Genomic DNA, 13,703 nt, shown 5'->3' with positions numbered 1-13,703 from the left:
TCTGATTTGGTATCCTTATTGGAGTCCGATTGGTCGAGATTCACATTGTATATGGTTCATTTTAGAAAACACTCCTATCAAAGAAAATTGAGACACTTGATCTCATGTTTGCTACGTCACAACCTTTGGTGGTCATTTCGTGACTCATTTGATATTTTTACCAATTTCATTTCAGATTATCTGTTTTGTTTCTTTTAAAAAACAAACAAAAAAAATTGCTTCATAGTTATATCACTTTAGAAGTTTATGATAAAATTAATTATATTTTCTCATTTTATTTTTCATAGTAAGTGTTTTTGAAATTATAAATACATAGAGTAAATATTTAATAAAGAGAAACTATATCTTAAAAGCATAAATAAAAGTAAATTAATAAAAAAAATGTCCTAGTTATTTAATTTTTAAGGAAGTGTAAAAATAAACACGATTGATAATTTGAGACGTATTGAATTAGTTTTTTCAAAAAAAAAAAATCATCCGATGTCTGGAGCCCACATTGAAATTCCGACTAAATTTGAGTCCATTTGCAAGTGGCGCTCCCAACAAATTTTTCTCCAAACTCAAGACTCGAACCCGAAATCTTTAGCTAAAGGTGGAGTACTTTCATCAGTGAACCACAACCCGTGTTGGTGAATTGAATTAGTTAAGATAATAATGTGTTACTCGTAAGTTGATTATAGAGTAGATTGATTCTTTTTAAGATAATTTAAGCGATTTTCACTTACATTATGATGTAAATTTAAGCTTAATCAATCTTAATATAAATATCAAATATTTCATTTTTTTAAACAAAATCACTTTAAGAATGTTTTCTACAATTATCATTTAAGTTAAACTATAGGTACCATAATGAATTGATCCAGTCAATTCCTTTTGACCTATATATTATTTTATATATATATATATATAGATTTTCCTATTTGAATTTTGACCCTTTTTTTGCAAGGAATTTTTTTTCTTGCCCAGTACACAAAGTAAAATTTAATTTTTTTTAAAAAAAGTACTTAACTTGTAATCAATTTTGATAATTACTAAAATATATTCAAATATATAATTAGAATTTTCACTACAAAATATGAAATCATAAAGAAATATATTAAGAAAATATATTAATATACAAAAGAATACTCAATTATGATAATTTTATCATTGCCTTTTCTTATAAACGACAATTACAATTAAACTTAATATGTTTTTGTTTTGAAGATCAAACTTGAAATAGTTATGTGTCTATTATTTTTTCATATATATTTCAATTTATTTACTTGATTAAATTTATACTAATTTTAAATATTTATGTTTGAAACCATGTCCCACAGAGTTAATTTTGTAAAACATAACTTGAAGTTGAAATTGAAGATCATATATACAAAAATATTGTTGAGTTTTCACAAATCAATTCACATATATTACTATTTTAAATGTTATATTTAAAAGATTTAATTTTAATCTCAATGTATTTAACTATGAGAGATATTAAACACTCAAATAGCTACACGTGTACCAATTCTAACAATTCAACACACATTTTTTTTAAAAATAAACTCCACTTTACTCCTAAAATATCAAATGTGATTTTAAAACGATAAAAACTAGTGAATTAATTCAATAATAACAACGATAAATATACTTAAATCCATATAAGTGAAGATCGATTACATGATTTTTCATTCTTCACTTACGCTCATATCAGATGATAAAAAATAGTAAACTACTAATATGAAATTGAAAATTTAATATACTATCGGGTGACTTTTTCTATCTAGCTTAATCTTAGTTGATAAAGTCATGATCTATAAAATTTGATAAAAAATATTTTGCTTTCTCGATTAAATCTTAGTAAATAAAGTTACTCGATATATATTATCGACGAAAACATAAAAAATAAAGTTTATATATATATATATATATATATATATATGCATAAACTAGATAATTAATTTGGAGTATTTATTTGTAGTCATTGTACAGTCCCCTGTTTATAACAATCCACAGTTTGTTCTTATCCAATTATCCACTGCACATGTCAAAGTCACGTGATAGAACCAAATACTAATATAATTATTAGTCCCTTAGTTATTAATTATTTTTTATTTTAGTCCCTACAATATTTTACTTATTTAAATTTGACTTTCAAGTAATTGAAACATGCACTTCTAATCCTTTATATATCTATATATATATATATATATATATATCATTTAATTACTTATTACCTGTTATGTTATTTTATATTGTTATGCTAGATTCGATAATAATATATTTTTTATTTTTGATTGGTCAATTTAGAAAAAAACAAATTCCTTAGTAAGAAAAACGTTACTTATCGAATGAAATTAGGAAAATTAAATTTTATATATGATATTTTAAATTCATTATTTGTTTGTCATCTATCTAATGTTCGAATGTCCAATCCTTGACCACTCCACATATCATCATCCTCAAACCTTCACTCTCCATTCCTTAAATATTTTGTTAAGTTACACATAAATATTTTTAGAATAAAGTATTTATTTACTGAAATCCATCGAATTTTATAGAATTTTTTCCCTTCATATTAAGACACACATTATTAAAGTTACAATATACGTACAGTATTTAATTCAATATATTAAAAGTTCATTTTCAATAATTAAAAATAAATATCAAATATCAAACTTCCGATTTGATAAGGTAAATCCCAATTATATTTCCATTCCTTGTTACATGTTTTCTAGTTTCTACCTAAAAAACACACTTCAATTAATCCAATATTACAAGGACTAAAATTGATATTTATCAATACTCAAAGGACCAAAAATTAAATATCATCTCATTTTCCTCTATATATAATCTCCCCCTAAACCCCATTAATTCACACACAAAAATCTCACTGAAAAAAAAATAAAGTCACTATGAAAAACACATCAAAAAGTTCCAAAATTACCCCCAAATCAAGCCAAGATGCGAGAAAAGACCGGCGATCGGCCACCGGAATAAGTGGATCTCCGAAGAAAGGCGGCCATGGTGGAAAGTTTACTTGGGCCGGCGACGGAAGTTATTCTTCTAAGAAAGAAGAAGCTGATGCTGTTGTTGTCGACGCAAATGAACCGGAGGAGAATTCGATTGATGAATCGTAGATTTGCATTTCGAATGATTTGAATTGTTGATGTAAATATTGAAGAATTTGGTGATTTTATGCAGAATTTAGAGGGGAAAATTGGGAATGGAAGGGAAGATCTGTTATCTGTGTTGTATAACTTTTTGTTTTGATAAATAAAAATGTATTTTTTTCCCTCTCTTAATTTATAGATATTGTTTTGTTTTATTTTCATGCATGAGATATATTTTATTTTAGTCTCTTTAGTTAAATGTCTCGGGTTTTTAAAAAGGTTATACGTGAGCTAAGGATATATCGAAAATAGTCAAGTTAGGGGTAAGGTATGCAACGGTTTACCTTCTCGAGCTTTCACTTGTAAGGGGAGTTAGGAATGAGTGATATATCGAAAATAGTCAAGTTAGGGGTAAGATATGGAACAATTTACCTTTTCGAGATTTCAGTTGTAATAGGACGGGAAATTAGGCGTCGACCTTATTGGATAAGGTAGGAGTAGGTGAGTTAGTATCGATCAATAAAAAATAATATTTAGTTGATAGAGGATGTTAGATCTAGAGAAAGCATGTATATGTTATCCACAGACCACGTATTTTCTCTAAATTCCACTAGTAAAATCACATTGTTTATGTGTTTATTATAGTATTTGCTAGATGTCTCGAATTTGAGTTAAGTGAATTTGGAATCCATAAATTGAGAAGATATTATTTGATATCAAGGTAATCAAGAGTAGTAGGGTTTAGGTCTAGTCGAACTTCTTTAAATTTCATTTGTGGAAAATTATTTACTTGTTATTGTTGTTATAATCAGATGTCTTTGAATTTGAATTACGAAAATTTAAATCCCTATCATAAAGTGTTAATCTTTTCACGAGGAGTGTTAGATCATTTTACGCAAAAAATAATTTGAATTAATCGAATCAATATATTACGAAGCTAAATGCAAATAGGAGTTAAAGTATGGAAATGAAGTTCCTAGGGTAGAAAATGTATGATATTTTCCAAGTTCAAATTGAAATTAATCAAATCAGTAAATTTCAGAGATTATTATATTATAGTCGTGCAAATTGGAAACAACTTAAATCATATAAAAATGAACTCCCAAATACTTGCTAGCTCAAAGGGTTTTGATATGCCACTCAACATTTGATTGATATTTTATGATTTTAAGTTTTATGTATTGATGAATATAAAATATTCACATAATTAGGTCGTTTATAAATTCATTATAGGTAAATTTTATCATAAACATTAACAAACACAGAGTTTTGATATGTACATGTGTCATTTCTGTGTGCAAGTTGTTCATAAGAATCAACTTCGTGAAAAGTGGAGACATTGACCGTAGGGATCACTTGATAGACATTTTTCTTGAGGAAGAGAATCCCGAATGATATTTTCACAAATAATACAAAGATTCACGTTAGTCTACCGCTGAGGACTAGTGATGCTTGTGTGATGGCTCGAGCAACTCGCCAAACTTCATGTTGTACAGAGTGCCACGAGTCTGAAGAATTCAGGCTCTTGGCACTCTCAATAGCGTCAGATATACCGGGGAATGAATTAGATCCATAATCATTGTGTTTTGCTGGCGCGTAAATCTGAGTAAAAAGTTGTAATTAAATCCAATTTGTCATGAAATGAATAACTACGTGATTTCATTTGGTATCAGAGCAGGACTCAAAGATGACTTCTTACCAAATGTTTGTACCATGTCCTTGACGAAAGCCCGTCTCTGTCTGTGAATGCTCGTTCTGTCATTATTAGTCTATCGTTCAACTCTCTCACTGATGCACGACTTCTTTTTGCTTTGAGTGCCTACAAGTTAAATCCACGCGAGCAATCTTAAGTATATTTACTGTTAAATTATGTGATCAACTCATCTAAAAGCTTACGCTGTTACAAATCAGACATTCTATAATAGAACTCGTGTCGTACCTTTATGTCATCCTTAATTCTTGAGGCTGCTTTTCTGAGTTTTTCAATAGAAGCATACAAAGGAACAAGTGAAATGCCCTTGTCTGATATCTCAGCTTCCAAGTATTCTGCACTTTTCTGTTTCACAAATATTGAGAACATTAGTGACATTTCGTTTGTAGCTAAGCTGAGGATTCAACAATACCTGGAGCTCATACGCGTACGATAGGTAATTAAAAGGCAAAACTTCATCGTCTGCAAGTCGAAGAGCTACCAAACCCCATATGCTTGCCACTGTAAAAATAGTTATAAAATTAGATCAATACATGGACAATCAAATGGAACAAAGAGCAATGATTCGTTACAAAATAGCATGGCATAACAGTTAATTTTTTATGTATAACATGATTATTAGTTACTCGTTGGTGCTAGTTATCTAGTTATAGAAGCGACCCCATAGGTTTTTGCTTTCGAGTCTCTCTAAAATTGTAGTCATTGTAAAATCGTGATTTATTTAACCATCAAAAACTCCCAAGCACAGAAATATGCACATAGTATGTGCTTGTTATGTCGCTCGCACTCTCCAAAAATGTTGTTGCATTTCGGATCCTCAAAAAATACACTACTTTTGAGTATATGATATTGATACGTACCCAACAACATTTTTTACCTGTCCGAGCAATATAATGTGCTTGATAAATGACGATAAACAACTGTATGTGACATCTTAGATTTGTCATCTACATTTGCTTTTCTACTTAATAGCAAGTTTTAGTATATAATGGGAACAATGCAGCATATAGCAAACAAACCTGCTACATGCCTATGAAACATCGGGTCTCCAAATTTCTTCATCCAAACAAAGTCATCGTACATCGAGTGGTATACGGGGTAACCTGCAGACGAAATATCGAATGCCTATACTTTAAACAGTTTCTGCAATTACAAACTCGAAAAATAACTGAACATGCTTTTTAAGGTAACTAATATCTGGTTACCTTCTCCAAAAGACATGTCTAGTGTTGGAGACCCAATGTGTTGAACAAATGCTGCGTAATCGGATCCAGCTCCTCCTAATCTGCCGAGCTACATGAAAACAGATAATCTGGATTAGTCTGTCTGATCTTTCTCAAAGTTGGTAAGTTTTTAAACGAAACATTAAGGTACCGATTAAGATGATATCTAAACTTAGGCAAGCACTTTACCACTCTCACCTTTACTGTTGTAACGTTGCCAGAGGCGAGCCAGGACTCGTAAATCGTTTGTGAGGAGTTATCAGGATCTTGGACCTACCGGGAAGAAGTTAGTTTAAGATGAGTCAGAAGTTACCATAATTAGTTGCATATAAGAAAACGATTTCGAAATGATTAGCAAACACTATAAAATGTGGAATGTTGTTGATGCTTTCGTGTACATAACTAGACTGTTTTTTTGGGTAGTTAGGATCAATACCTGCTGAGCAGCTTGTATGATTAGTTCATCGAGCTGTGGTGTTGCAGAGGCTCGAAAATCTCCAGCTTGAACAGCGCAATCAACGTTCAAGTAGGCCACGACCCTTGCAGCTAGCATTTCCCTATTTTCTTCAACCCATTCTGTTGAACCTATCTGAAATGAGCAGGTTGTTAACTTTTAGTTAATGTCATTGTATGTTCTTGTGAGATAAAAGCTTTGTTTGTTATACGAATATGCTCGTGTTTATCTAAGAGAAGACATGAAGGGAGTCACCAGGCCATACTCCTCAGCGTCCCAGTTGCATAAGATGATTGTTCTTCGCGGTCTCCACCCTCTCTTTTGCAGCTTTTCGAGCCTTTGTGCAATCTGTATTTCACAAGTAAACCAGGTAATCGTCAGTTTATATATGTACGTATATATTTGATTCATGAAATCTAGAACCTTGACGTTTTAGGTAAGTTCTCTGGAGAAATAATACCTCAAGTAGGGATGCTGTCCCACTATTCGGATCAACAGCTCCAAATGTCCACGCATCACGATGATTACCTAATATAACAAACCTGGACACATCTTCCCTTGAGCAACACAAACATTAGTCATCTTGTTTTATGCTTCACTAATCTATAACTATTCCTTTGTTTTATGGTAGCCGGCCGCAACTCGTCAATCATTCAAATGACCAACTAAGCCTCGAACACAGACTAGTTGAGGTCAATTATATATACAGTATGCATTTCCTGGCTGAAGTGATGTCAAATAACTCATGAAAAGTTGAAAGTTAGAGAGGCGTACCGATCAGGTTCTTCTTCTCCTTCTATAACTCCAATAACATTTTGGATTGTGCTTATGACTTCTTGTCCCTGCAGAACTTACAATCATTCAACAATCCCAAAATTGACGTGTAGACTACTACTCATTTTTCTGTCTAAAGAAAAGGGTGAACCAGATGACATAAACAAATGACGGTCAGTTCCGATAATCACTTTCAAGCTAAGTTTTTCTCATATTCCCTCATTAACTTATACAAAGAATAGTTTCTGTAAGAAGGATCAAAGTGCACTGAAAGAACTTATCGGTTCTAGCTAGTCATAACAACCAAAACAGGTTAGCCTTCGTTTTCCCCGTTGACTATTCATATGTTGTTGATGAATCTGTATCACTACTATAAAGTGCTTTTTAGTTTTTACAGTTCAATAGAGAAAATAGAGAAGAGTTGTTCCATTTAACATGAATTGTTTCGTTTTTTAGTCTGTTCCAACAAGAGTGACACTTTTCTAAATTTAGAAACAAATTTACTTTAAACTTCCCAATTCCTTAGTGACATTCTCTAATAGCTAACGGAATGTCATGGCATGTTTAAGACCACAAAGTTCTCCGTCCAGTCAACACCTTCACATAAAATGAAACAGCGTAGTTACTTACTTCATAAGAGAGATTCGCAATTGCAGGTCCCGGCCCAACTCTATAAATAGGACTATCCTTTCCTCCTTGCCAATCCGCATTTGCTACTTTTCCACCAATAGTCCTTATGATTGCATCTCCATCAGCCCAAGAAATTGGCAATGACGGTATCAATGGTACATTTCCTCCCTCGTCAACTTCCTCGTCTGATAATCTCTCACATTCTCCAGTACTAGGCCACCCTGGTGTTGTAGGATCACCAATTCCATCATACACTGATCCAACTTGAACTCCACTTGGTGGCATCCACTTATCGTCCGGAAACCATTTTTCGCCACCGTAGTCCTTTTTATCAGTAAAAATTAACACCCCTATTGCACCAACAGCATGAGCATTATGTACAATGTCTCCCCTGTATATCTTCCCGTATCTTGCCAATACAACAGTATTAGATACATTAACTCCCATTTCTCTCAATGTCGCATAGTCCTCCACACGCCCGTAATTTGCATATACGACAGCACCAGTCACAGTACCTGAACAGGCGGATCCAACAGTTACTTGTTCATGACTTAATATTTGTTGAATAAAATCGAAATGTCTTCAAATCTTTAGTACACAAACAATAAGAATAACACTACAGAACCAAAATGACACTTGTTTTGACTTAACGTAGCCATGTTTCTAGAGGATAGTTAGTTGAAGTCTCTTTCACGAGCAAACTGAAGAACAGTAACAATACTATCTACGGGATTCAACTAAGCTAGATACGAGGTAGCATTCACAAACGATAATTATACTACAAAACCAAAAATGACACTTGTTGCTAGACTTAACATAACCATATTTTTTTAAGATTGTTAAAGTCTCTTTCACGAGCAAACGGAAGAATATTAACAGGACTATCTCCCGAATTCAACCAAGCTACACAAGAGGCAACATTCAAGAATGTCGCTCTTCTATTCTCGACTCTACGATTTCACCCTATGATCAATGATCTCTCTCAAATGCTTTTCAATATAATTGCTTATGATTTTCCAAAGAAACCAACCCTATCTAGCTATCATATTAAGGATGAAATTAAACTAAAACAAAATCCTTCAAACTCAATTTCAAGATACATAAACCATTAAGTAAATTCAAAAGACTTGAATGTATTTTATACCCCTTCAGTTTCAACTTGTTTGCCTTAATTTCCTTTCCATCATTTTCCAAAAGAATATCTCTTTCCTTTTTTGCCAACTCTAACTTCCCCCGAGACATTTTTAAGACTACACAATTAAAGTGCATTTCGATACATTCTAGGTATATTGTAATCTTTACTGTCTTAAACTCCGTGCCAAATTAAAACCAGATACACAAATTAAACGAACCGAGTATGTCAATTAACAATACTTGATCTAGCATAAGCATGAAAGGTAGGTAATACATTATAAGACCACGAGATTCAAAAGTACTCTACGCTACCTTAAACTCCGAGCCAAGTTAAAATCAGACAAACAAATTGAAACGAAAGTTTGACCACGAGATTCAAAAGTACTCTATACTACCTTAAACTCCGTGCCAGGTTAAAATCAGACAAAACAAATTGAAACGAAAGGACAATTAACAATACCTGATCTAGCATAAGCATGAAAGGTAGGTAGTACTTCATTAGCCACCTCTGCATATGGATCACCATCATAAATCACTTGAAAAAGACCAAACTTTATTGTTTTTTCTGAAGATTTTAGGGTTAAAGACCTTGAGACAGGATAAGTTAAGGCAACATCATAGGATGTTATATGTGATGGTATGTTACAAGAAGTGAAAATTGACAAAACATAAGCTGCTGCATCAACATTAGCTTGTGAACCAGCAACATGGGGTCTCTTAGTTAAGGTACAAAGATGATTTGCTATAGAGGAATTATCAGAAAAAGAATGAGATATGAACAAAGTATGATAGTAAGATTTTGGTGGGGTTTCCAAGAAAATGAAGGAAATTGAAGTGGCTAGTACTATCAAGGTGAAAAATGTTAACTTTGTCATTTGATTTTAGTTTCTTGAAATTTGGTCATAGATTCTTGATTTTTTTTTTTTTTTTGTGATGGAAATGGTTTTAAGGTGAAGTTTGAGTAAAAAAGTTGAGTTCTTTATGTTATAGTGAGTTTTATAATGTCAAGATTGTGTATTTTGGAGGGTTGTTTAGGCATGAAAATGGACAAAAATGATAGGTAAATAACCATTTTATTTGAGTGATTTTTTTTTTTTTTTTGAAGGTAGTTTCAGAATCTTTCATATAGAAATGGTTGGATTCTTGGAAATATGTGTGTGTCACTAAGAGGGGCCAAGACTTGGGCCTACAATTGGGGTGGGGTGGGGTGGGGTTGGGGTATTTGCATAGTATGATTGAAAAGAAAATATATTTAAAAAGAAAAAAAATAATATCTTTATTTGGAAAAGAATATTTTTGACTCATTTAGCAATTATATAAATATTTCTGAACCAAAGTATTAACGGCAAGGATATATTTTGAATCAAAATATTAACGACAAGGGAATTTTTAAGTTAAACTATAAACTGACACACAATTTAAGGGCATTTCATTTTGCGAGACGCACTATGATGGAATTCCAAATTATATTAGTGAAACTTTATGATAATATCATCGAGTTTCATATACTGAATTTGAAACTCTATAACATGACAATTTTATAATTACAACGGTTGAAAAGTTATTATTTGTGAACTTGAGTAATTCTTTTATCCTCGTTAGACAAATAAACTAATTTACCTTTTATAGCAGTAACATATTCAATATAAAAGTAAATGTTTTAGAATATCTTAATAGGACAATTAATTTGCTTTATTTTATTATTCTGACATGTATTTGGTGAAAATTTTGTCACCAATTTGGATATAGGATTATTAATGAAGAGATGGAAATTTCAGTGGCTTTTATATTATCTATAATTCTTGGTATATTAAGAAATGAAGTCAAATTTTTCTAAATTTATTAAGAGTTTATTGNGGGGGGGGGGGGGAATGGTTATTTATTTCTAAATCAGAAAAATGTATAATGAAATTCAAATATAATATTTACCGTTTATAGCAATAATATTTTTTTTTATTTGATCACTTTTAATTCAACTATAATACAAGTTTAATACATATTACAAAGAACAATTTATTATTCACATTTAATACAAATTTTAATGATGAATAATATATTTATCATATATTTTAATACACTTATAATACAATATGACAATTTTTTACCAAACAAACATGATATATTTCAAAAAAAAAAAACAACTAAAATTCATATATATTGCATACATAATTCACTTTTAATACATATTATAGATTTAACACAACATTTCTATAAATGATAATAAGCAAAAAAATATCGCTAAAATCAGTAAATATTTTTTATAATGTATTAATTTATATAATTTTTCCATGTTTTTATTATTATTCAAGAGATTGAGTGTTCAAGCTGGACAATATTGGGCCTGATATATATGTTGTATACTTGTATTGGGCTTCACTCATAATGTTGGGCCTTAATGGATAATCAGAAGTTTTCAAGAAATGGGCTTGCCACAGCCCACAAGTTTTATAACAATGACCAATAGTTTAGTACGATTATCGTATTGAATTGTGTGATCAATCTAAAAGTTTAATTTATTAAATAAAATAAATAATTTTATCATTTTAAAAAAATTATATATTTATAATGCAAGATGCATAGTGAGGTAGATACCAAGGGTAGTAATGGAATGTACCCTCGATTATTTAAAATTTATCAGCTAATCCAAATCGACTCTCGATTATTTAAATTTGCTTTGGTGTTGGATATGGTGGCAAAAGAAACAATAGTGGAAGTCTTTTTTCAATGGATATTATTTTTAAATTGATTTTTTATTTTACGAAAAATGCCAAATATATATATATATATATATATGTATATATATATATATATATATATATATATATATGATTGGTATATTTTTTCCACCCGTGAAAGTAGTTTGTAGATAATTCCAAGAGTCAAGAGAAATGATTGGCTACCAAAAATTCACAAAAAGGTAACCAAATTCTTGCCTTTTTGTGTTCTAGATTTCGTTTTCTCGGGCTAACAGAAGACTAAATAAAAACACGTAAAATAAGTTTTTTCGTTGATTCTACTTAGTTCATTGAATTATTTTTTAGGAAAAAAGATAAATATATTCGAATTGATATAAATGATATGCAGATATTTTACGTCATATTTTTAAAACATTAATATCACTGCCATTCAAAAACTAAAGCATATATGCCCTTCACTCTAACGGAAGTTTTAAATAGGAACACGTGGCGCAAGCTTTTCCGTGATCTGATATAAATAAAAATATTAGATCGATTAATAAGATTATGACATGTGTATATCCGTTAGCATAAAGAGTATATATGCTCTAGTTTTTACACAACAAACACATTAATATTCCAGAAATATAACAAAGAATATCCATATATTTTACACATAATCTAATTAATGATCTTTATGATGTAGTCCAAACTTTACACATAATGAGAATTTAGTGTACAAAGTTTTTCTTTTTATAATTTAATAAATAAGTTCCTAAGTTCATTTAGAATCTAATATCATTCCAATACTTTGTCTCCTTTCTCCAAAATAGTTTAACCATAAAAAGTTATTTTAATTAAAGGATTCATTTAGGATTAGAAAAATTATTAAATTTTAGTACTTTGTCCTTCATTTAATTTGTGATTTGACATTATTTTGGTTTTAGACTTTACTTTCTAATCGAGCTCCAACCTTGACGATTATTTCAAACTATAGTTAAAAGTTGAAATGTCAATCCTCTCTTAAGCTCGTTAGGTCAAGTTTATAGACCAACGAAAAAACAGAAGTCGTCTATATCAACTGATATATTTAATCATTTTTAAAAGAATTTAGACACGTTAAGTTTATTTATTTTACATCTAAGTTTTATCTTCAAAACTGTATTAGACTAAATAACAACCTTTGGAGGTTTTCAATTTGAATTTAAAATTTAAAAAAAAATCCAAATAAAATATGTCTTCCATTTAGTGAGTTTTAAACCATATAATTTTAATTAATCGATCGTAAACCGAACAGTAAATAATACTCTTTTTAAAATAAAATAACAGTACCTTTTAAATTATTTAATACCTACTATGAATATCCTAGTCTTTTTACTTTCCCAACTACTATATTCTAATATTATTGTTCTTTTCTAATCATCCATTAGCATTTGAATTTCTCTTTTTGTTCATCATGCTAGATAATAACAAAAATAATCTCTTTTTTTTTTTTTTGTGGTAGGTTAAAATATGACTTTAAATATATCCATGACTAGTTTGGTCCCTTAAATTTAATAAAAGTAAATAAATTTGGTCCCCATCAAATATATACATATTTGATTTGACAGAGATTCGTATTTGGTGCTTGAATGCAATTTCGTTACTTTGAAATTTGAAGTGTTACTTACGATCTGATGAGATTTTTCGGATGTTTTTAATGAAACGTTTAGTGAATATTAACTAAATTCCATAAATAAGCAATAAAATGTATTATACAGGAGACTTGATTAATATGTTATTTTACTGTATAGTGGCTATTTAATTAATTATGAAAAGGCAATTACTTTAAGCTAAAATAGTAAAAATAACAAAATAAAAATAAACAAAATCATTTTACTCATGGGAATATATTCACTTTCCATACATACAACAACAGAAAGAACACTCACGGGAGCTAACAAACAACAAAAAAATAGCAAAAAAGGGTTAAAAAAAATAAAAATAAATTCTTTTATATATATATATATA

The 13,703-nt window shown here is 30.2% G+C and overlaps 1 protein-coding gene across 1 annotated transcript; it reads right to left on the bottom strand.

Annotated features, from left to right (window-relative positions):
- Nucleotides 1-4,290: 4,290 nt before the first annotated feature.
- On the bottom strand, nt 4,291-10,090 carry LOC107007633 (probable glutamate carboxypeptidase LAMP1). Its single transcript, XM_015206323.2, has 13 exons — nt 9,479-10,090; nt 7,885-8,399; nt 7,255-7,322; nt 6,941-7,022; nt 6,736-6,828; nt 6,463-6,615; nt 6,225-6,299; nt 6,009-6,096; nt 5,823-5,906; nt 5,216-5,304; nt 5,032-5,148; nt 4,792-4,911; nt 4,291-4,694 (listed from the first exon to the last, which is right to left on the bottom strand). Exons 1-13 carry the CDS (start codon nt 9,891-9,893, stop codon nt 4,512-4,514), a joined length of 2,082 nt encoding a protein of 693 aa, XP_015061809.1. The 5' UTR covers nt 9,894-10,090; the 3' UTR covers nt 4,291-4,511.
- Nucleotides 10,091-13,703: the final 3,613 nt, after the last annotated feature.

Source organism: Solanum pennellii, chromosome 12, assembly GCF_001406875.1.
Source record: "Solanum pennellii chromosome 12, SPENNV200".
Classification (NCBI taxonomy): domain Eukaryota; kingdom Viridiplantae; phylum Streptophyta; class Magnoliopsida; order Solanales; family Solanaceae; genus Solanum; species Solanum pennellii.
The sequence above is the reverse complement of the archived record's forward strand: the minus strand, read 5'-3'. Positions and strand labels throughout refer to the sequence as shown.